This window comes from Embiotoca jacksoni, unplaced genomic scaffold (assembly GCF_022577435.1).
Source record: "Embiotoca jacksoni isolate LCO1_2020_lvr unplaced genomic scaffold, fEmbJac1.0.p SCAF_31, whole genome shotgun sequence".
Lineage (NCBI taxonomy): Eukaryota > Metazoa > Chordata > Actinopteri > Embiotocidae > Embiotoca > Embiotoca jacksoni.
The window spans coordinates 2,525,604-2,551,296 of NW_027185383.1; the positions used below are offsets into that span (position 1 = coordinate 2,525,604).

A 25,693-nucleotide genomic window follows, 5' to 3' on the forward strand; every position below is an offset into this window, starting at 1 on the left:
CTCAAACCCTAATCTTTGTTTTTTGAACTTTATGGTAGCTAAAGTTTTTTTGGTGGGTTTCCAAATTAAAGTTCCACAATATAGCAGAACTTTTTTGTTCACACTGCACTTCATTACTGAAACTGTTCATTGAGTGTGGACAATCAGTTGATTTTTCAAGTCTCGTCATGCAGCACAAATCGTTTTATAAAATTCATTTTTAACCAAATGAGTTTTACAGTTAAATAATTCTGTTAGCCCTCCCTAGATAATGGGATAAACTCCAAACAAATGCTGAATCCTTAAATAAATGCAATACTAGAATATTAATAATAAAGTTATACTATTATATGAGTCTCTCTACTGTGCCTGTAAATCTATGTTGGTGCCCCACTGAAAAGTATCTCCTGCTATTGAAACTAATTGCTGCCTCCTGGTCTGAATGATTAATAAGTAATTTAAATAATCATTAGCTGCAGTCCTCTTTCAAACACACTGAATGTGATGTCACTTGAGTCATTTTCCACCAATAACAGTTTTCAATTTTCACCATGTTATTAGTTCTCCACATGGCCAGTAAATTAACTCTGACATATAAAATTGGTTGAGTGCAACTTTAATGAGATGTGATCATTATTTTTGCCTCTGTTTAATTTGATCATTTGTATATAGAGTCGCTACAAATAATTCACTCACTCAATAAAGTAATGTAGGGATATAAATCATTCATCGGCAGTGTACACACCCTTCCGTCATTTTCACAGACAGATTTGAACTCCGTTTGAGCCTCATGCAGAATTCTGTTTTGTTGGCTTTGCTGACTGTTCGACAGCGAGCCTGTCCGTCACCCAGTAATTGCTTTGCCACTTTGCATTTCTTTTCGGATTACCAAAAGACAGTAGAACATGTCAGCTGTTAAATTGAAGGAAAACAATTTCTGGAGCAGGCTAACAACACAGACTTTATTAAATTAACATGGTGCTGCCTTTGCCAAGGTATTCACAAGGTGTCCATCTCAGAAAATAAATTGTAAGCTAATTCCTGTTGCTTCAAGGATGACTTAACATTTCTTCCATGAATTAAAGATCAGTGAGTGTTGTTGCTGATTTTCATGTTTACTGAGAATGTGAGAATAAAAATCTATTATATATAAATATGTATATATATATATATAATAGATTTTTATTCATTATTATTTGGCGCTGAAGCTTTTAACTTCCACAGGTGTCAAGTCAGTTACCATATCCTTTTTAAAGCCAGAATAAGGCCAGAAAAGCCAGAAATGACAAACCAAAAATCATTTGTCATTTCACATGAAGAACAATTTTCATCCATTTTAAACCACATTACTTTCCCTTGTAGAAAAAAACACATGAATTATACATGTTCATGTATATATGATCACATGTGACCATATACACGCGTGATTGTGCACATATGAAACATGTATTTTGCCCAAAAATGTGGTTTTGGAACACTTTCATGGTGTCATGTGTGAAGTTCATGTAGAATCCAATGTGAAATCTGAGAAACATATTTGCTGTGTGTAAACATGTGTCATACATGTGAACATGTGTCCTATGTGGAAAACATGGAGAAGTCATGTGTTTTTTCTGTTAGGGTTACATTGATACCCAAAGAAAGATATTTTTCTGAGAGTTTATGTTTAACTAGAATTTTACCTGCATTTGTAAATAAACTTATAGATGGTCTTAACTGATATTTTTCTGCTTATTTTTTGCTAAAAACAATCAGAAAAGAACTTAATTTGCTCATGACTTCAAACTGAGTTTGAAATGACAACAGAGACTTACAAATTAATTTGGCCTTCTGGGTTTGAGAAATGAATGACAGTGTTTGAGTGTTTACTGCTGTTAACCCTCCTGTTGTCCTCGGGTCAAAATGACCCGCAGCTGTGTTCAACCAAGTTCTATTTTATTTTCATATTTTTTTGGGGATCATTGGTGACAAGGAGGCTGTGAGGGTTTCTTTAAAGAATGATGACCAATGATCCCAAATAATATAAAAAAAATATAGAAATAAAATAGAACTTGGTTGAACATAGCTGCAGGTCATTTTGACCCAAGGACAACGGGAGGGTTAAGGTAAAGGACCGCATCCATTACACGGGAGATGTCCACATGGCGGTACGGAGGACTTGGTGAGACTTCCTTGATCACTCACTCTCTTCACCCTTCTCATTCCCGAGGTGTTGTGCTGTCATGGCGACATTGACTGATTTGGATCAGTGGGTCCTGAGAATTTGTCTTGACTGCAGAAGGTTGGGGAAACGGACCGTTCATCACTTTAATGGAAGAGTATTGATTGTGGTGCAGAAGCACGATTGCCGTCTGCAATAGTAATGGACTTCCTGAAATCACAGATGAAAAGGCATCCGGGAATATCCAGGAAGAAGGGAGACACCGCTCCCCTGATTGTTAGCACCTTGTTATCTGTTTGGACGTGTGTGTGCCAGGCAGCACCTTTTCATCTATAAATGCATCCAGAAAGATAAACCTATCAAAGGATCTGTTCATTTCATGAAAAAACACATTTTCTTACTTACCTACAGTGATATCTGGACTTGAAGAAAATTCTATTTCTCGTTCTGATTTACCAATATCCGTCTCTGGGATTTCTGTTACCATGCCGATACAAAGGAGGTGAATAGAATTTTGCTTCCAGAGCTCACAAGATAATCTCTTTCTAAAGTTGATATCCCTAACATGTTTGTAAAGAATAACATATCCAGAACACACAAAGCAGCATAAGCATTGATTTGGAAATGTCTGGTCACCTGTATGTTACCGTTTAGCTTTGTTTCGGTCACCAACTCTTGAAGAAGTATCCCGCCCTTTAGCTGATATATTCTTCACTATGTTAGTCGCTAACATTAAGTGCACAGTTTGCGCACTTCATGATTTCACATTCATTGAATGATTTTACATTCATTGAAAACAATTTACATTCATTGCAAGTGTAGGAATCAGTGTGCTCTGTACGAAGTCCGTTAATATGAAACTGTGTGGATGTAAGTGTTTGGTAGTTGATGGGCGTAAAACAAGATCAACTTTCATGCAGAACACTGGAGCTTTTTTATTTTCTCAAACGATTGTCCCAACAAACTGTAACTCTTCCACCCTGGAGCGTCCTATACTCTGTGGCTATTCAGCTGCAGGGCTCATGGACCACACTGAATATTTTGTCAATTAATGACTACAAATAACACTTCCAGTATAATGTTAATAGATAGCAATGCATTCATTAGACAATAAACTCACCGGTTTATTACTTGTTGTGGCTGGCAAAGTAAATAAGTACCTGTGAGTGTATTTCCTCTGGAATTGTTGAGTTTCACAGTCAACTTTACGTCCCTTCAGCTTCGAGAGTTGCTTGCGCTGTAAACCACTTTGAGATGCATTGTTGTATGAAAGGTGCTATATAAATAAAGTTGAGATGAGTTGAGTTGAGTTGAGTTGAGTTGAGTTGAGTTGAGATGAGATGAGTTGAGATGAGATGAGATGAGATGAGATGAGATGAGATGAGATGAGATGAGTTGAGATGAGATGAGATGAGATGAGATGAGATGAGTTGAGATGAGATGAGATGAGATTAGATGAGTTGAGTTGAGTTGAGATGAGATGAGATGAGATGAGATGAGATTGAGTTGAGATGAGTTGAGTTGAGTTGAGTTGAGATGAGATGAGATGAGATGAGATGAGATGAGATGAGCTTAGATGAGATGAGATGAGTTGAGTTGAGTTGAGTTGAGATGAGATTAGATGAGTTGAGATGAGATTAGATGAGTTGAGATGAGATGAGATGAGTTGAGATGAGATGAGATGAGATGAGTTGAGATGAGATGAGATGAGTTGAGATGAGATGAGATGAGATGAGTTGAGATGAGATGAGTTGAGATGAGATTAGATGCGTTGAGATGAAATGAGATGAGTTGAGATGAGATGAGATGAGATGAGATGAGATGAGTTGAGATTAGATGAGTTGAGATGAGATGAGTTGAGATGAGATGAGATGAGTTGAGTTGAGTAGAGTTGAGATGAGATGAGATGAGATGAGATGAGATGAGATGAGATGAGTTGAGATGAGATGAGATGAGATGCGTTGAGTTGAGATGAGATGGGTTGAGATGAGATGAGATGAGTTGAGCTGAGATGAGATGAGATGAGATGAGTTGAGTTGAGTTGAGTTGAGTTGAGTTGAGTTGAGTTGAGTTGAGTTGAGATGAGATGAGATGAGTTGAGATGAGATGAGTTGAGATGAGATGAGTTGAGTTGAGATGAGATGCGATGAGATGAGATTTGAGTTGAGTTGAGTTGAGTTGAGATGAGATGAGATGAGATGAGATGAGATGAGTTGAGATGAGATGAGATGAGATGAGATGAGATGAGTTGAGATGAGATGAGTTGAGTTGAGTAGAGTTGAGATGAGATGAGATGAGTTGAGTTGAGTTGAGATGAGTTGAGATGAGATGAGATGAGATGAGATGAGATGAGATGAGTTGAGTTGAGATGAGTTGAGTTGAGTTGAGTTGAGTAGAGTTGAGTTGAGATGAGATGAGATGAGTTGAGATGAGATGAGATGAATTGAGATGAGATGAGTTGAGATGAGATGAGTTGAGATGAGATGAGATGAGTTGAGTTGAGTTGAGTTGAGATGAGATGAGTTGAGTTGAGTTGAGTTGAGATGAGATGAGATGAGATGAGATGAGATGAGTTGAGTTGAGTTGAGTTGAGATGAGATGAGATGAGATGAGATGAGTTGAGATGAGTTGAGATGAGATGAGATGAGATGAGTTGAGTTGAGTTGAGTTGAGTTGAGATGAGATGAGATGAGATGAGATGAGATGAGATGAGATGAGATGAGATGAGATGAGATGAGATGAGATGAGATGAGATGAGATGAGTTGAGATGAGATGAGATGAGATGAGATGAGTTGAGTTGAGTTGAGTTGAGTTGAGTTGAGTTGAGTTGAGTTGAGTTGAGTTGAGATGAGTTGAGTTGAGTTGAGTTGAGATGAGGGCTCTCCCCAGCAGTTCTCTAGCAGGCCTCTCCAGCAGTCCTCCCCAACAGTCCTTGCCCCAGCCAGGTTGTACCCAGCCTGGTTCCCCCAGCAGTCCTCTCCTCCACAGTCCTCTTTAGCAGGGCTTTCCTTAGGGCAGCTTTTATACAGTTGACAAACAGTTGACAGTCACCCCCATTCCCTTTGTATCTGCTTTCGTATGGTGATACAGAGTTGGTTGTAGGTACGGACACCGGGGGGTCGTCAATTAGATGCAGAAAGAATCACTTGCAAATAAGACAGAAAACAAAGGAAACTTTTCGGAGCCTACTTGACCATAGACTTTGCGGAGCCACAATGCAAAGAAGAGAAAGAGACAAATCTTTTTTTTCCATCAGTCATTGACTCAAAATGTAGTACTTACCTACATCCTCATATGTCTGTGGATCAGATGTCTCAAAGTTTCCCACAGATACATACCTTAGTTTTATTTATCATAGCACACACATGCCAACCTGATTTGCGGGCAGCCTCTTGCAGGCCACAGAAAAACATTCAGTGTGTGTGTCTGGTCCATGGGCATGCTGTACCAGGACCAGGCTGTATCTGTTGATAAAGAGTTGGACACTCTATGAAGAGGCCGTCTGCCTCTATTATTTAAATTGATGTATCATTATTGTGCTTCATTTCTGTTGAATCAGACTTGCTAGAGTTGCAGTTGAGAATTTTTATAACAGGTTCAATACCATTGGCATTTAGTGACTCGGTGTTATAAGGCTGATATTGACTCTATGATCTACAGTTTCTATTAGTTGGAAGTAAAAATGTTTTGCTGGAGTTTTTAGAATCTCACTCTGGCCTGCTGATACGGACAAGGAGACCTATTGTATTTTAAATTTCTCCTGAGTCTCTTGTCTATGGAGCCCAAGGCTGTTCAATTTGGCCTTACAATTTTGCAGCTGTTACTGACTAAATTTGGGCTTTTTTTTTTTTTTTTTCAGGTAGATATTTAAAGAAACAAAAAAAGCTGAGGGATCTTCTCTTCTCAAAACTGTACTGTTGCCTTGCTCTTACAGCACCATATCTTTAGCAGATACTACACCAGCCATAGTTTATCTGGTATAACCATGATCTTTCACTAACCTGCGGCTACATTTTAATAACATATCTGTAAAACAATGTGACAGCCTGAAAGGGGTCATTCATAGTGGTCAACCCCTCCGATATACGGAGCTTCGTAGTGAGCTTTAGCTCACTGTTTGGCTGTACAACCTGCAGCTTAACTGTTTTCGTTCTCTTACTATTATTATTTTTGGTGCTACATGAAAAGAAACATGATCAATTAAATAAATACTAATTTTGTTCCATGTCAGATTTTTTTTTTTTAATTAATTAAAAAGGTGATAATATGTGTGTTGTGTTTAAAATGTATTTCTGTTCAAAACAGACACCTGTTCTAGCAGGTTGAATCATAACCAGTTTCCAAATTGTAGAAAGACTGACTTTTATAAACATTGGCCTTGGATTTGGAAATGTTTTGTTGTAATTTAAGCTAGCCTAAACCTTTAATCTCCGTGCTTGTATAAACCGCCGCTGTTTACTTGATTTTTAGCCTTCACCCTCTGAAATATCTGCCGGAAACATGCCGTTTCTCCCCAGATCAGCGTAATCCCTTTATTCTGTGATCTCACATGTCAAAATCACTGACAGCTGTCAAGGTGTGAGGGCCAAGGCAAGGCGTGATGGACAGCAGACTCATCCGCAGTGTGTGTGTGTGTGTGTGTGTGTGTGTGTGTGTGTGTGTGTGTGTGTGTGTGTGTGTGTGTGTGTGTGTGTGTGTTTGCTTTGTGGAGTCACGGTAGCAGAGCCTAATACCATAAGACTCTCTTAGCCTCCATTCGGCTGTATTTCACAATCCTCTCAGTGATTAGTGGAACAAATGTCTGCCTGTCGCATTACGGCTGTTGTTTTGCCGGCCATTTGTAAATCTTTCATGTCCTGCATGCTTTTCACTGGGAGATCATCTCATTACACGGTGTGTGTGTGTGTGTGTGTGTGTGTGTGTGTGTGTGTGTGTGTGTGTGTGTGTGTGTGTGTGTGTGTGTGTGTGTGTGTGTGTGTGTGGATTGTGTGTGTGGATTGTGTGTGTGGATTGTGTGTGTGTGTGTGTGTGCGTGTGTGAGGGTGTGAAGGTGTGCTTTATATCGCTGTTATCTCCTCAGCATCTGTCTGTGCACGTTATTGATTGTCACTATTGTAGACCACATCACAAACAAAACACTCAATTTCCTCACCTGGATTTCTTTTTTTCCACACATTTGTATGGAAATTGCACTCATTTATATTACCCCATAAAATATGTAAATTGAAAATTATACTGCCCTGCTGGTAGTTTGCTTTTGTGTATATAGCTTCATCTCCATCTGTCTGTCTGACTGTGAATCATGTCATCAAAGTTTATGTTTGTCTGCCATTTTGGAAAGTGTTCAAACCTGTCAATTTTAGTAACAAAGAGATGGAAGATTCATTTGCAGTTATATTTCTCACAATGACAAAGAGCTTGTGTCTACTTCCGTGTCAGTTTGTGTCGATATAAGCTTCTTCCACATGCTGTGGCTTGAGAAAAAAGACAAATAATTGAAGTTTCTGGACTATAGAAACACCAAATGGCAACAAAGACACATCATTTCAAGATTAGAGGTGGAAAAGCCTCTGTAGCAGGGTCGGGTCCAATGTGCTCCCTCTTTGATATCGAGGTGTTTTCATTTACAAAGCAAGTTGAGAGAGAGAACATTCCTAATTACAGCCAATCCCTGTGGGAGTAGCTGCAAAGGGATGAAGGGTTTTTATTCAAACACACTCACACACACACACACACACACACACACACACACACACACACACACACACACCTGGAAACAACCCAGAGAACCTCAGTCTTCTAAGGTCGGCCTCAGAGCAGCACTAATGGAACTGTGACTCGTTCAAGTGCACTTTGACAGTTGGGCAGTGTATTGGGTGGGTGTAGAGAAGTGATTTCCCTGCAGATCTGCGGATTCAAACTGGCAACCATGACATCGTAAGCTAAAGTGTCTCACTCTGAGGCTGTTTAATATGGTGCTTGTGGTTTTTATGGCTGGAAAACACAACTTGTTAGCAATGTTTATGGCCCAATTAATGTGCAAATAAAAAGGGGATGAGATTTTGCATGCATACAAATAGCCAGCGTGTTATAATTTAACATTTGTTGCTTTTCCCGTGTGCCAAAGGGGGCGAGTTAAGAGCAGCAGGATGTGAGGAAAGATGGTGAAAGGAGCCCCATGCTCTTACAGACATTTGAGTGTGATGTTAATTACCCTGATGTGGGTCGAAATAGGCTCGTGCTGGCCCAGAGGGGGAAGGAGAAGATCATTAAAATTCGAGCTCAAATACACACACTGCTGCGCGCTCAGCATCACGACACGCAATTAGACACAAACTAATGTACCTGCTCAGACATGGCAACCTTTTCACATGCAGCTACGCATCAGTGCACATTTACACATGTGTAAGCTCGAACACATACGCACACACATGCGCACAGCCGTTAATCAAGCAAAGCTAAATGTGGGTCAGTGTGGTTTTAACGACTGTGGTGTGTGATTAGTGTGTGATCAATTCTTAGTGCACACACACGCTGTGATTTCCAACCTGGTTTGGCTCCTACAGCCACAACCCAGGTGGAATTTAGCAGAGGCGACAGGGAATGTGATAACATGGAAAAAATAAAAAGTACTTTTTGATTAAAAAAAAATAACCATGCGAATCTGCGTTAACACCTGAACACTATGGTACCTGTTGCGACTGAAAACTAGCTACCAAGTGAGCAGAAAGGTCGAAGCAGTCTGCTGAAAGTAACATGGTGACTACAGCTGAAAATGTAATGAACAAACACTTCTGATCAGTTGATGATCACGACCTACCCAGGTAAATAAAATCACTGTTTCAGCTTATATAAATCTTACATGAATGCAGAACACCTTATTTCCCTCTAAAATGCGCTGCAAAACTGAGTGGTGACTAGATGCTTCTCTGTGTGCCACATCTACCGATAGGCCAGGGATTAGCTTTTAATTACATGTTCGCTTGCACATGCGAGCTGCCTCACAAATTCTTTATCCATTTAGAGCACAGGTAACACTGTTAGAAATTAACACTACACATGCACATGAATGGTAGGGGGCAGTGTAGGGGGTAGTATGTCGTATGTGACAGTGTCAGTGGTTACGAAAGCAGCAATAACAACTGTGCGATGCATCAACTCTGTTGCGCAGTAACAAATATACTTGTCAAAATAGCTGTCGTGAGAAAATGTTTAAAGTTGACGTGGAAACGGACAAAAATAACTGGAAACAAGTCAGAGAACTTTACGAACATTTATCGTAGAAATGTAAAAACAGTGGGGAAAGAGCTGATTGTTCATCAGTCATCAGACTTAGCTGGCGAAGCAATGTTATCAATCACAAGTCCACTGACCAGTTTTCCACAAAATCAAACTGTAATGTCGCCATGGTTATTGTTAACATCATGCAAATCTGGAAGTTCTGTTTATATTACAAACATTAAAGGGTGTGCCCTCTAGTGGAATCGCCCAGTAACGCGCAAAATGCATTGGCAAGTTAGCTACGTGATATGTTCACCATGCAGCCAGTTGTCTATGCGAATGTGTGGTTACTACGCATGAAGTCACAAGTTCAGTGTCTCTCCTGCCGGTGAAGCATCGAGGGAACATCGGTAAACTGTAGCGCACACTGATAGTCTTCATGTGAGGCGTTTAGAGAACATCTGTAAATTGTAGCTGTAGAAAATAAGCTGGGTCACAGTCTCCCACTCTGATTCCATTCATCTCTGCATGCACATCGGTCACAAGCCGCACCACAACAAGTCAATTCTTAACCTGTGGGAAACACTGAATAGTAACTTAAAAGTAATAGATAAATGCATGGTTTGAAGACCGAGCTAAAAGTAGTAAGGAAAGGAAAAGGAACGGAGCCATAAGATCCATCTCCCTTCAAAGAGCCATTATTCCCATCACTGACTCTGGAGTTCATTTGACTGAGTATGTAGGCTACTGTGCCACAGTACCAGACGATATTGGAAACTGAGCCAGTGCCTAGAAATATGTTTAACAGAGCATTTTAATGTTACAAATGCTGAACAATGTGCATCAGGACCCCCCACAGTGCCTGAGAATAGAATGTAACAGCGATTATAATTCATCTTCTTCCCCACGACCAGTAATGAACTGTGGCCGAGAACTATAACTGAGCAATATGGTGTGGCAGGATATTGAAAGGCTACGGTTCAGCTCGAATTCATTTGCCCTTGGCCCGACAGATATGGCACTTTTTCAACTCCGTCCTTCGCGGTTTCTCCACCGCTGTACGCTTTCGTCGCAGCGGCCGGAAATATAACTGAGCGTGTCTTTTTTCAGCACCGGAACATGGACGATCACATTTTACACGGCCGTAAACTTTCATAAAAAACAAGGTCGCTGTCCGTGGTGCTGAAATCACGGTCGCTTGCCTGCATATGTGTTGTTTCACAATAAAGTGACGCTGTTCATTGTGGCGCCTTCAACCAGCGGGAACAAATACTCAACTGTAACGAGCGGTTCCAGGCAGACACGAGACCACCCAATTTATGTTTTGAAAGTGACTGAATGAAAATAAAGATAATAAATACACCCCTGCCTCTCTCTCACTCACTGATGCACACACACAGAGAGAGAGAGAGAGAGGGGGGGGGGGGGGGGGGGGCATTGAAGCAGGGATAATTTGAGGAGCGGGTCACTATTGGAAGGCGAAGGCAGGGGAGAACAAAAAAAAAGGGAAAACGAATCAAAGCCGCATAACAATATCAGAGGATGGAGACAAGAATCTAAATCGACCATCATCAGGGCTGACGTCCAGCCTTGGCAGATGCAAGCAGCTTCCTCCGGCTCTCAGCATCCAATTACAACGAAGGAGCTGAGCAGGCTGCGTGGACTCTAAGCCGCTGCCCAGTCAGGAGCGAGGGAAAAGAGCGAGCGGGGCAGAGGGAGGGAAACAATGTTCAGGCGCATCTGCCTGCACTGATTTGAAGTGGGATTCATCTTCTTCTTTTTTTCCTCAGTATTATTATATTATAATTTTCTTTCAAGTCGACTGACCAAGTGGTGAGTCTGCTGCCGAGATCAAGTCCGCGCACGCAAAGCAAACGGTAGGTCGCATCTGTGTTTTGGAGGGTGGGAGAGGGGGGACAGTGTGGGCATGGGATAGTGACACCGAGGGTTCTCAGATGTTGTTTGTTGGCGACCCCGTTTGACATTTTCCTAGATCTTAATTCCCCCCCCCTCCCCCCAATATGAAAATAAATTGTTGTTGTTGTTTTCGGTGCTGTATGTTGAAAACTGTTTGCAGTGTACTTTAAGAGATTACAGAGTGGGAGGGAAACAAAAGAGATGACTAATTTTTTGGAACTGGAATAATCTCATGGATGAAGTTAAAATGAAATGAAAAGCTGTTATTTGTTACCCTCAGATGTCTCTGAAGGGCCTCAGAACCCAGCACTTCATCTATCCTGATAGGTAACTTATAAATATAGCAGTTAATAGCCTAGTTAAATAGAAAACAGCTTTTGGAGTGGTTATGTATGCATGAATAGCCTACTTATTTATGTATTATTAAAATTCAAGTCCTCTAGAAAACCCTGTTTTATATGAATGGGGTGGACAAAATATTGTAAACACCTCTTAGTTTGATGCAATACAGTTCAAACTAAGGATCGCATAAACACCTATACTTAATGTTATTGTTTCATATTAATGAAACACATAACAGTGTGTGCTGTAGTCTATACAGCATACACTAACGTATAAGTCTAACGTATATAAAGTGAGTTAAATATTATGATATACACTTGTGCAGACTAATGAAATGCTACTGCTCTGCCATAAAGTCTCCTTTAATGACGCCTTTAATGCTCCCTCTTCTGTTTGTCATGTATGTAAATGGGAAGGACAAAAATTAGGAACACCTCCTGATATAATACCTTTAACTACAACTTCTACAATTCCCATGCAATGCCACTCAAAACTGAATATTATGAGCTTTGCAGAGATGGCTTCTATGGCTGGGCTGTTGCACTGGACTGCATTAGACTGTGCAGGTGTACCTAATAAAGGGGTCACTGAGTGCATATAAATAAATAATGAACTATATAGCTCAACAGCAGCACAAACGACAGCCTCCATGAAGCTGAATCAACACATGCCCAAAACAGACTCACTAAAAACTCCATCACTGCAGGGCTGTTGTACCAGACTGCATCGGGTTCCGCAAAGTTGACTTAATAAAGTGGCAACTGGGTCGTTATGCAGACTGACTGTGGTGATGTGTTGTTCAGCCTTCTTGCTGTGTCTCTTATTAGCACATAACTTGAAAGCTGATTAGGAAGAGGAAGAGAAAAATAGCAAACGGGTCACAGCAGTGATTCAGGACTTTATTTTGTGCCATCGTGCTGCTGCACTACAATACTAAAACAGCTGTCTCGATGTTAGAATACAAATTAGACACAAACTATGCCTATTTCACTGCAGAGCCACAGCATATTTAAATCACCAGGGAATATTAAAGTGATACTGTTGTGATGGGAAAAGTAAAATAAGATCACTGCTGAGCACAGCACACACCCTATCGGGAATCTGGCAGAAATATTACAGGGATGTTATAGGAGTTGCCAAGAGCAATATGTTACGATTAGGTTACTACTAGCTTTTAAGTATTATATATCTGTAAGGGAAGAGCACCGTGTCTGAATTTTCCGTCACTGTTGCTTCCTTAATGTCAGAGTTATAATGCATGTCCCTCCGGTTAATTGCTATTCAGCACATGAAGCAGTGTGGAGCCAAGCAGCGGGCCCCCAGATAGGACCTCGTTTGTTTAACTCCGAGGGTGGGGGAATCTGTCTTGCATGGACAGATCCGTATGGACAAGTTGACTTCTTACGCCTGCAGAGATCTTTAATTTTTCATTGGCTACTGTCTGCCAGACAATGATGACTGAAATCTCTCTTGGCTGTAATCATATAGCCGCCTCAATTCTGGCCTGACTTGAGAACGATACGGGAAGGTGGCAAAGATCAGGTGAAATAAGAAATGCATGAGGAAAAATAAAGTGGAGGGAAAACCGTTTCATTATTTGCCGTCTAAATGCCAGGCAGGACAGATAACCACAATATAGGCTATGTGCCTGAGTGTAATTTGACATACATCTGACATCCATCACTTGGAGTCAGCAGGTGCTGTCACTTCCATGGCAACAAAGAAACATAATTTATGAGGATTCAGTGACTCCTACTACCGACGCCACTGCACAACCAATATTATAGAGATGCAATATAGTGGGATGATAAGCAATCGTTATCGAAGCATCATTTTCATTTCATTTTCAGACACACACAGACACACGTTCCCACGCACTGACATTGCTGCTTGAGTAATACCTGCACTTTCAACTGAACCGCCATAAAAAGCAGCCATATTTACAATTCAGATTCACTCGCCTGGAACATCAGCGGAAAACACAGTAAGAAGACAGCTTTAAAGAAAACAGTATCAAATAAAAGTCCATCCAAGTGAATACTTTTATCAAAATTGGGGTAAATATTAAAATTGAAAGGGATTGTTTTGCTTCTGAAAAGAGGAGGATGTGGCTCCCCTTCATTCATCTTCCAACCTGCCTGATCTTCCTCACAAGCAAAACCTTTCCTGAGCAGCCGTCAAACCTGAGTGGATGTGTGCCAGTGACACATAGGAATGGGAGAAGAAGAAGAGGGAGGCAGCCGGACTGATGAAAATGGAGCAAAAAGAAATATAAAAATCAAACCATTTATTCTGCTCCCGCATAATCCACTGACTCATAAATTCTGCAGCCCATCAGACGACGGTACTGTGAATGAAATTGCTCTGATCGACTTCATCAACCAACCTTGACTATTAGAACGGACAGTGTGCCAGAGACACAGAGAGATGCCACAGAGAAAATTGGCATGTAAAAAAGGGTGTCACAAAAAGTGGTGAGAAAACACAGGAGTAAGTGTCAGACAGGTGGTGTTGACACAGAGAGTTTTTGAAAAGGGAAGGGCAGAAAGCACTGACAGTCACATTTCAAAAGGTGACATCATTTATTAAACTCCTGCCAGCATGTTTGTTTACTAAATTCCTGACTACAATGTGTGACCAAGACAAAGACGGAGCTGATTTCTCATTCACCTTTGCTGTCTTCTCGAGATTTGCACAATTATCACTTTGAAGTAATACACAGTTTGACATTTCAGAAAATAAGCTCAGTGGCTTTCTTGCCAATAGTAAAGTGAGAAGATTGATACCACAATCATGCCTGTTGTGTGAAATTGAAACTAGAACCACATTAGTTTAGCTTAGCTTAGCATAAAGACTAAAAACAGCTAGCCTGATTCTTCCCGCTAATACGTGCACACCAGGAAGTCACAGCAGACAGCCCAGAATACAACCCCTCATATAACCATCCTAAGATATGACATGTTAGTTAATGACAGCAGCCGGCTACAGGTGGATGTTTTTACCTTCTGACACAGCCAGGCTAGCTGTTTCCCTCCTCTAATCTTCATGCTAAGCTACGCTAACTGGCTAGCTGGTTTTAGCCGAGTGGTGTCAAACTTCTCATCTAAGTCTTGGCAGGAAGCGAATAAATGTATTTCAATGTTAAATGTTAGACTATTCCAAGTTTTAGGTCATTACGTATCCCTAATACATGGATTTTCAATCAGCTGTTTTTCTTCAAAAATTGGTGGTATGGTCAAGTCAATGGATTTTTTTTTTTACAACCTGGGAACCTGAAAGTTGTTCTTAACTATTTCTACGATTATTGAAAACCTTAATTACAACGTCATTATAACCCTTTATAGGGTGCCTTATTGAAAATTCGTACCCAAATCAGACAAGAGTAATCCTACATTATAGACCAACTACAATAAGCGCAGGCTCGCAAAGTTATCATAATGTAGATTGTCAGAGAACCAGTGAGGGTGTATCAGACTTTGGCAATGTCTTTTCATATGTGTATTCAGGCATTTCGTAAGCAGGCTGGCAGCAGTTTTGTACTCTTTTATAAACGATGCCTTATTGGAAAGTAAAATCGTTTTTTATCCTATTTTAATTTCATCTGGATGATTGTATTTTTCGATAAAAGAAGGACAAAATTCAAGCATAACACTTTTTTTTACACAGCTTTTGCAATGTTACTTCCGTTTCATCATGCACATAAAGACCGGGATTTAGAAGACAGGAAGCACAGACAAAAACGAACAAGGTCATAAGGCTAAAAGAGGTTGAAAATCTCCCATTTAAGCTTCGTGCAATCATGATGTGATGTTTGAATCAGCCTTCCTGAACAGTGGACGGTATAAAAGTAAATCTTGTGTGGAAAATGGATATTGATTATGCACTAGTCAGCTTGCCATTGTGCTTTTAGTTCTTAATTATCAGTCACAAGTCGAACTGACTCACAAGAATCTGAATACAAAGCCTTATTGAAGCTGAAGAAAGAATTTTCTGAATCATTTCACTTGTGGTTGGAGTCTGCAGTGCTGCTGTCTGCTGCTTCCTCAGCTACAGCCTGTAAAGCATCAGTTCAGCCCCAAACAAAATCAAAGTTTCTGGGTTTTATTTGAGCCTCGGCGCAGTTTATACCAATAACTTCTGAGCTTTTTTGCGGGCCAGCTTATATTACCAACGCCCGTCTTTGCGTCGCAGACAGACGTGTCACAGACGTTTATCATGTGAACTCTTAAAAAGCGAAGATTTATCGAGTTTGTCTAAGTATGGGGAAGAAGCAGAGAGGGATTTAGACTAAATGCTCTGCTGGGAGAAGTGGCGGAGTGCTGCTGCTCAGACGGTGATTCTGCTCGAGGCAGCTTGACAGTGAGCTTGACACACACACACACACACACACACACACACACACACACACACACACACACACACATAGATACACATACTGTAAGTATCCCAGCAATAAGCAACACGCTCTCATTACTCGGTTTCTCTTCAACATAGATGTTCACAAATGCAACCCCCCCCCCCCATCTGCTTTCAAGATAAAAAATCAATGGCTGCTGTGCCCAACAGGACAGAGTAGTAGTGGAAAAATAAAGAAATCAATGCAGACTTATTAACTGAGCAGAGCTTCCTTTACCGCTGACACATAAATATGTGTGTGCTTGTGTCTGACTTGGACTGTGTCTGTGAATGATGATGGCTGACTGCTGGTTGTAGGCAGGACGTGCGAGTGCATAAGCGTCTGTGCGTCTTCCAATGTGTGTGTGTGTGTGTTTGCCAGTCAAGAGTGTGTGTCCCTGAATGTTGGTGGCTGGTGCTTGTGTACAAGTGCTACATTGTAGGCGTGCGCTGCATGTTTATGAGTGCGCGGATGTGTGCAGTTTTGCACGCGCAGTCGAGACTATCTCTCAAAGTCAGTGTGTTACTCTTGGGTTAGTGCCACAGTGTTCTTCCCGATGGCTTGGCCTCAGTCTATTTGTGGACAAAAGGATGCTCTGAGACAAATGATTTACCTCCTGTCAGTCAGAGCAGAAGGACAGGAGATGAGAAAAGAGAGAGGTCAAATACTTAGAAAGGAAAAATGATAGAGGCTTTCTCAGAAACCGTGAAGGGAGCAAGAGAGTAAAAAGGGAAAGGAGAAGGGAAAAAGTTGAAGCCGGAGAAAGAGAAAGAGTTTTAGACTAGAAGAAAATTTATGATTTCGCTCTGGGTCATCACATAGCTCAAGGGCCTGTGAGCAATTTTCCCTGGGAAATGACAGCTTCTATTTCTGCAGAGTTGTTTGCCTAGCGCCAGTTCATCGGAACTGTGGTTGGCCTTCGGGCCCCGCGAGCAGACCTTCCCTCATCACCAGAGTTACCATAACAACGGATGAGGCTAACCTGCACCGGTGGCAGCACGGGGATGTGAACTTTGCTTCTGCCTGCAGCACACTGGCTGTCTGCTGCACCTCCGACACATCAACAACACCCTCCTTAGAAAAAAAATAACAGCACTGTGGTGTGCAGTCTCTGTTTGGTCGGCCAGGCTGTGATTGTTCAGCAGCAGATGATTTGTTTGGGGCGTGAAAACAAAGCGCTATGTCAAGAAAAAAAAGAGACAATTGTAATTTCACAAATAAACAAACCAAAACAACGGATGTGGAGTCCGGTGCATCATACTGTTTGCAGAAATGTGTGGTGGATGCATGTTAAGAGGTCGATGCTGATGGTGAATGCTGAACAGGCTTTGTGTGATATGGGCTTTATTAGATTCCCTTTGGCACTTGCTGACTGACATCTGCCCCGGCAGGCCTTTGCAGCCGCTCTCTTTTAACACGCAGATCTGTGCACACAACTTTGAGCTCTAATCATCCTAGTTACACATTTTCACACAGTCAATGAAGATATATAGCTGACCCTGTTTTTTTGTGGTTATTGTTAATGTCGAACAAAGCAGCTCCCTCTATGAAAATGTCGACGGTGCTGGGAGCGGCTTAGCTAACAAGCATCTGATTGTGCAGATTACGCATGTTCCGCAGAGGATTACTGAGACTGAAATGAACAAATTGACCTCTTACCACTGAAATCCCACATCAGCATGACAAAAGATGAGTCAAGCATGGTGCAAGCTGAATCTGAAACAGTGGAGAGTATACCGTACTGTAAAACAAGTGTCAGCAGCACTATTTAAAGAACCCCTCTCCCCTGTTGATTTATTTTGGTCTTCTTTCAGTTTGCAGACCCTGATAACTCGAGAGGTTATCCTTCTCTGCATGTCACATCCTTCTCACCCAACAATGTATGTGCAGTATATCATTGTCTCTCTTTTTGAAGGAGAAATGCATAAGCTATTTTCTCTACCTGGCAGGGTGTGATTTGCATTGATATTCTGACAACAAATATCAGACGGTGCATCCTGTTCTGCGTGTATTCTTAGCCGAGGGCAGGCAAGTGTCTTCCTCTCCAGGTCCCTTCTGATACTTTTAAAGCAACTCAAAGCTATTTAGAAGTCCTGTTACTGTGAGAAGTAACAAAAGCTCAACGACAGACCAAGGCCTTATTCAAAATTCAATTTCTCTGCTTTTTCTCCCCGACAATAGAAACACATAATTTCTCTCCATGCTTGTTTTGGAGAGCTCCAGAGAGGAAATGGTATGCTTTTGTTAATAAGTGTCTCTGTTTTTAGCTGAGAGAAGACGATTGAGCAGTTTATGTAGGTCACATTGTATTAATCTAGCTGGCTATCCTCACAAATGTGCTCTAAATCAAACATACAATATTAAAATCCAGTTCATTGCTCATTTGCTCAATAATGCAGTGTGCCCGTGCTGAAAATGACTTCTCAGCCACTGAAATAGTGATCCTAGTGCTTTCGCGCTTAGGCATTAAATTACTGGTCTGGATTATAACTCTACAAATGGGACAGGCTTGATATCAGTCTGACAGAACAGTTCAAACACTCAGCAAACTAAATATTTATCAGTCACAGTTTATTTCGGGCGTAGGACCCTTTCATCACTTTGCTTTAATGAGATCTGTGTGCATTCTAATAATTAATAAACGAGATGGGCTTCAAATCACTGAGAGCAAGATGTAAGTGCTATCAATTATCTGACTTGGTGACTCTGCAATCTTAGGCAAACTAGGAATTTCACAAGTCGGACAAGTTTAATTGGATACGGGGACGTGGCCGGGGTTGCACATGAATGTTTTATAACAATGTGAGACTATAGATTGGATCAATGGAAATGTCTGGAAGAAGCTTTTTCTAGGACGAGGCAGGCGGCGCAGCAAAGCACAGTAAATCTACCTGCTGTCACTGGAGCAGAATGACGGGCTCAGTGTGACATTTCAACACGCATTATATCTCCAACCCTGCGGTATCTTCATGTGATCTGCAGAGAGTCTGTGGCCGTTTGGATGCGAACAGTCAAGCAGAACTATAAATCCCTTCTGGGCTGTATAGAAATTTTAAAAAAAAGCGCATGGATGAGTTACTCAGTGATGGGTTTATATCAAGGGAAGATATTACTGTAAGGTGCAGCAAGCAGCTAATGGGTTTGATCAGATGATAAGAGCTGGTTACTACTCGAAATTTGCTTTGAGGACCTAAATGTGGTTTCTGAGATTACAGGGGTCTAAACAGAGCCTGTTGTTTTTTTTGTCGCGCATGTGTGTGTGTTTATAAGACAAAGAGAGAGACAGAAACAGAGGAAGAGTGTGAGTGTGTTTGCGCATGCATTAAACAGACAAGAGAGAGGTCCTTGAGGCAACCTGCACATCTTTTATCACATCTTTAATTAATTGAAGCCCATAATAGAAGCTGCTGCAATTCCACTGAATAGACACAGTCGAATGAAAAACAGCTGGGGATGAAGAGATACGCTTATGTTCCCGTGCTTTTTTGTCAATCCTCCCCCCACCATTTCAAAGTCATCTGCTTATACGACAGCTACTGTCAGTCTCAACATTACCGTGAAGCAAAAAAAAAAAATGTTTGTTGTTGTGCAGCTGAGTGGTGTAATCAATGCTGAGGCTCCTCTCCTCTCCCACCTTCTCTCCTCAGGTCTCTGAAGGCCAACTGGGAGACAATCATGGGCCTCTTGTGGTTCTCCGGACTCACCCTCATCATCCTGGCCTTCATCCCTCGGCTGTCCCTGGGTTGTCCTTCCGGCTGCCGCTGCTACAGCCTCACAGTGGAATGTGGGTCGCTTGGGATCAAAGAGATCCCAAAGGGCGTCTCCTCTGTCACCGAGGTCAGTCGGCCAATCGACAATAAGTTAGGGCACTAGATGCCAATGCATTGCAGCTGACCCGCACCCTCCAGCACCCGCGGTTTCCAGCTGACTTCCTCTCTAATCCATTCTTATTACCCTGAAATGATTGTGGTTAATCAATTCACCGTGACCCTCTTTGATGTAAGCCTGCGGGAGGGGCTGCGCTGTTGGCTGCATAATTATTCATTCTTGCTCAGAAAGTGACTCTTGCACATTCTCTGATCATCTGTTGAGAAGATGTTTAACATTACACTGTCTCTTCCTCTTGGGTTCAGGCCCCAAACATTACAGCAGCTCATGCATATTAATGAAAAGCATGTCCTGCATAAATTGTTCCATTAACCCCAATCAGCAGGTCTATCTCGTCAATCACATCTTACCTTATGGCCCTGTGTTTTCCGTGGTGAAAACACCTACGATGAATGCACATCACCAATCAAGCAGACAGCCAAACATTGTGTATCCAACATAGAAAGCACTTCCTATACAGCTCCAATCAATCAAAGCTGTTTTGTTGGGATATGTTTGCCGACAAGGTCTGTGATTTTTGCAAAGTTTGGCGAGAACTGAAGCGCTAAACAGGAAACCCACCTCGTCATCGTTATTACCATCCTGAACTCGTTCCATGTTGTTTGGATTGCCTACATTAACATATATTCAAAGCTCTGCACCTCTCGCTGAGATGCCGTTCAGTGTCCCTGTTGCTAATGTAATCTCTCCTTATGTTAATACATTTTCCACCTACTGAGCACAGCAACAGGCACAGGCACTTTCTCGTAGAAAACAAACACCAATTCAAACATCACATCCTGTCCTCTGTTTCCCAAATGCAATCAATTCGTGATCACTCCACTAATTTCATTTACCCTGTTTTCCATTAAGACCATCTTCCTCCAGGACAACGCGATAGTGCAGATCCGTCTTCAGGACCTGACTCGCCTGGGCAGCCTCCATTATCTGTACCTCCAGAACAACAGCATCTCAGCCCTGGAGCCCGGGGCCTTTCTCAGCCAGGGGCAGCTGCTTGAGCTGGCCCTCAACGGTAACCTCATCCACCTGGTGACCCCCGACATGTTCCGGGGTCTGGAGCACCTCCGGATCCTCTACCTTGCTGGCAACCAGATCACGCGGGTCCAGGACCACACCTTCAGGGGACTTCAGGTTGGCTTGTGTGAGCTGAGATAAAGAGATGGATAAATGGAAATGGTTAAAGCACACTTTGATTTGAGCATCCCAGAAACCAAATGTGAGATGCCTTTTTCTGGATTACATTGAGTGACAACTGCAACTGTATTATTCCATTCATGATAACATCCCTGACTAATCCCCACCGTACAGTACAGTAATACAGTGAAGTCTGACTCAGGTGGAACAGAGCCATCCTGCTGTCTTTACCTTTGACAATTCAATCCCTCCTTTAATTTGATATTTTCACACTTATCTTCCTCTGCTTTATGTCATTTTGCTGTCTGTAGCGTCTGCAGGAACTCCACCTGCAGGAAAACAGCATTGAGCTGCTAGCAGAACAAGCGCTGTCTGGCTTGTCATCTCTGGCCCTGCTGGACCTCAGCAGGAATCACCTCCGCACCCTGGGCTCTTCATCCCTCAAACCGCTTGTCAGCCTGCAGGTGCTCCGTGTCACAGGTAGGCAGAATTCCTAGAACATATCACGCCTTACTGTAATGTGACAGAATACATTATATAAAGGAATTGATGAATGGAAATGGCTGAAGCACACGTTGATACATTTTATCAATGATTTTAAATCAAAGTGCCATGAAAAATTCTTCCAGCACTAGAACTGCTGCAATAATGCACTGCCATAGCACTACAACTCACACACTATTAATGACATTGAAACAGTAAGCCACAACAGACAGACTCATGTCAAGGAAAACTAAGATCCATTAAATATATTTTACATATCAAAAGATTTCAGCCAAACAAAGACCTTTGATGATAATAAAAAGAGTCCTCAAAGTATAGTGAAGAAACAGCTTGTGGATGGTGTAAGTACATGTGTGTGAGTGTAAAATGTCCTGTAGAGGAATATTAGGGGGCCAGTATATTACATTACTTTGGCATGGATTTGGCAAACCCTCCTCTGACACCTTTCTTAAATCATACCGACCATTTTTGTAAGTTTCAAAACCAACAATCCAACCAACATTCACACCTACGTCACAGCCAGACACAAAAGGATACAACTATTTTTGTCACTTTTCAAGGGAACAGCAAAGTGCAAAAATGCAGTGATATCTAAACATCTCTGCCCTCTCTGACAGCTGAGATTTTTGCTCTTCCTTTGAGTACGTTCATTCAGAATGATCGCAAGTAGTTTTAATTTCCAACATGATGGGAAACCAAACAAGCTCTGATTAAATATTCCCTGGGGCTTAGTCCTGTAATGGACTCAAAAGAGCTAAAAAAAAAATTAAAAAAAATTGCAATTACCATAAACAAAATTAATTTGTTTACCATATCCCAACATGGTAAAACCTGACTCAGATTAACGGTGTGAGTTTATGGGTCTGGCCGTGCTCCATAGTGGATTGTTTCCAGCCGTTGCACCCTACTTAGCATAGGTGTTGGGTCAATTTGTAAACTATTGGAGCAGCCTTTAAGCAATCAGCATTGACCACCATATACCCTATTGTTGTGCGCCAAAACCCTCCTACCGCCTCCTTTCTTGTAACTACTTCACTGTCATTGTCTTTTGCCGCCTCGACTGTTCACGGGTTGATCTGCCCTTCAGAGTGGTTGCGTCAAACAACAGGATTTCCAGACTGTAATCACAGCATAGATTGAAGCTGTGAGCAATAAGCGGGGGGGGGGGGGGGGGGGGGGGGGGGGGGGCAGGACTACTATTTAGGTGCTCTCCAGATGCTTTCAATCCGTCTGATGAATTTCAAAAGCGTATGGAGTTTGAAGAGTTGTCCAAATAGTATTAAGTAATTGTTATCACATTGGCTTAAAAGTGAAGGTCCTAAAGTTATTTGATTTTGATTTGATGCACTTTATTAATCCCCGAGGGGAAATTTCTTCGCTACAGCAGGGGGGGGCTCTCAGGGGGGAGCTGCTGCAGCAGGCTGCCACTAGCGCGGCGCCAGGTAACCTGACCTGAGGTGCATGTTTTTGGATGATGGGAGGAAGCCGGAGAACCCGGAGAGAACCCACGCAAGCACAGGGAGAACATGCAAACTCCGCACAGAAAGGCCCAGGACCGGATTCGAACCCGAAACCTTTTTTGCTGTGAGGTGACAGTGCTAACCACTGCACCACCGTGCCCCCCTAAAACCCCTGTCTTGATTTGACCCGTGTTTCCTTGTCTTCTTCTACTCCTCTCCTCCAGAGAACCCATGGCGCTGTGATTGCGCTCTTGGCTGGTTGAGAACCTGGATCAGCGAAGATGGACAGCGCCTGCTGAGTTCTGCAGAGCAGCGTCGGCTCATGTGCTCCGAACCCCCTCGCCTTTCCCACCTCAGCCTGGTGGAAGTGGCTCCCAACAGTTTGGTTTGTATCCCTCCCGTGGTGCAGCTCGAGCCCAGCCATCTGACTGTGCGACTAGGAGAGAGCCTCCGAGTCTCCTGCCAAGCCTCGGGGTACCCTCAACCCCAGGTGACTTGGAAGAAAGCCTCCCATGGCAAAGCCCAGTTAACACCACGAGGCCTCGTTCAAGAGCTGGCACCCAATGGGGACCTGTCCAGGCTGGGGGCCAAAGGAGTGGTGACTGCACTGCCCAGCAGTGCAGGGATGAAGGTAGGAGGTGTTGGAGGAATCCAGGGGCTTGTGCGTGGGACTGAGGAAGGCGGTGAAAGGGACAGCTTTGATCCGGACATGGGCAGTGGCATGCTGTTCCTCAGCAATGTGACCGTTGCACATGCTGGGCGCTATGAGTGTGAGGCCTGGAACCCTGGCGGTGTTGCTAGAGTTACCTTTCACCTGGCTGTCAACATGTCTTCTTCCTCATATTCATCCCAGTTCTGGCCTCGTTTGAACACACACTCCTATGTTTCCTCTTCGTCTAACTCCTTCTATCAGCCAGAGGTTCTGGATGTTAGCCAGGAGCCTCTGTATGAACAGGACAGCATGGACTTCAACGCCCTGGGCCCTGCCACACAGACCGCTATTGCTGTTGGCATCTCCTTGCTGGCACTCACTGCTGTTCTCCTCTTGATTATGATCTACACCCGTCACCAGCAGTACCAGAAAGACGACAGTAGCTCCTACTGTACCAGCAAGGAAGAGAGCATCCTCTACGTTAACGACTACTCTGATGGGCCCACCACCTTTGCGCAGCTGGAGGAGTACCGTGATGACCATGGCCACGAGATGTATGTGCTCAATCGGGCCAAGCCTGTCCTGGGCTCCACCTCATCCAGGTGTGCCATGATGAGCGGGTTTGTCCAACAGAAGGGTATGAAGGAGGCTCTTCTGGACCACGAAATGGTGCAGACACTGACGAGATCGGGGGGCATTGGGTTCCGCAGAAACCCAGCAGACGGAGGAGAGGGACCCCTAACAACAGACCCTGAAGAGCTCTTCCTCAGTCAGAGTCTCCTCTTCGGATCGCAGGTCGCCTACGAGATCCACTGCTAAGGAGTTTTTTGTTTGTGTTCTGAGAGGAAACTAAATGTTGATGGACTTAATTAAAGACATAACAGGAAATCACCTTGGTGCAATGGTTTGAAGCATCAGATTATTATCTGGCCTTCAAAAGAGGGGAGAGTGTCAGTAAGTGGTTGCCATGGAAAACTTGGATCACAACCGGCCTCCCAGAGATCCTCATTTGATTGATTGTATGACATTAAGGTGGGTCAGGAAGATGAACAGGGGTAAGTTAAGAGAAAATAACAAATGAATCATACTTTTCTGTCTCCAAATCAACCCTTTAAAGATCATTATAAGTGGCTAACCTTGTCAGAAATGGTTATTATTCTAATCCTCACAAAAGAGACTGAAACTGTGCAGCACATGGTGGCTAGTGATTCATATTTTGTATGACTTTCTTTCTTTCTTTTGGTTTTATTTTCCGTGTACTGTCTGTGTTTTGTGTAAGTAATAAAGCTAATTTTCACTGAAGTACTGTTGTTTTGTGGACCCTGTTGCAGATCCCATTAGAATTAGACCTGAAGCAATTCTCTTGCTGAAACAGCATTATCATTACCATAGTGCGCGGGGGTGTGTGGGTGGATTTGTTTAACGAGGTTGTGTGAATGCAGTGGCAAGTCTTTTTTTTTTTTTAATGTTTGTACCATAACATTGTATTACTTGATGTTAACTTGTCATTGGTTTTTTTTTGTGAATGTTTAATGCAACAGTTAGAAGAAGGATTTAACATTTCTAATGTCTGAAATCGACTCTTTAAAGAATCCAATCCATTAAGATCAGTCTGTAAAATCCATTCTAATGTGACTATTACACATTTTGTGTTTGGTTTCTACATAATAAAATGTATTTTAAAAGAATCAGCGTGTCTTGTATTACAACGTCAACCAGTCATTTTAGCACAGCTGTTATTAACAATCCAACAGTACTCCTCATAGTTTTTCTCGGCCGTCTTTATCTTCCCTTCGTGAGATGTATCAGGTGACTGAAAAACAGGCTTCTATGAAGAGATTGTGGCTTTCAGTCACCGTGTTGAGGTTTGCTGTCAGAGGTTCATGGTTTATAAACCTTTTATTCTTCCCCTTTGCTGCTAAGCAGTGTAGTATCAGGTGTGCTTTAGAGCTACTTGCTGACTAAAATAGAGAGCCGCTATTGGAGACGTGTTTCGAAAAGCTAAATCTGTTCTTCATACCAAGACCGAGAACCATAT

The 25,693-nt window shown here is 42.4% G+C and overlaps 1 protein-coding gene across 1 annotated transcript; it reads left to right on the forward strand.

Annotated features, from left to right (window-relative positions):
* The first annotated feature begins 10,833 nt into the window (after positions 1-10,833).
* On the forward strand, positions 10,834-25,337 carry lrrc24 (leucine rich repeat containing 24). Its single transcript, XM_069164638.1, has 5 exons — positions 10,834-11,239; positions 19,665-19,854; positions 20,758-21,036; positions 21,351-21,519; positions 23,228-25,337. The coding sequence occupies exons 2-5, from the start codon at positions 19,693-19,695 to the stop codon at positions 24,472-24,474; spliced, it is 1,857 nt and encodes a 618-aa protein (XP_069020739.1). The 5' UTR covers positions 10,834-11,239; positions 19,665-19,692; the 3' UTR covers positions 24,475-25,337.
* Positions 25,338-25,693: the final 356 nt, after the last annotated feature.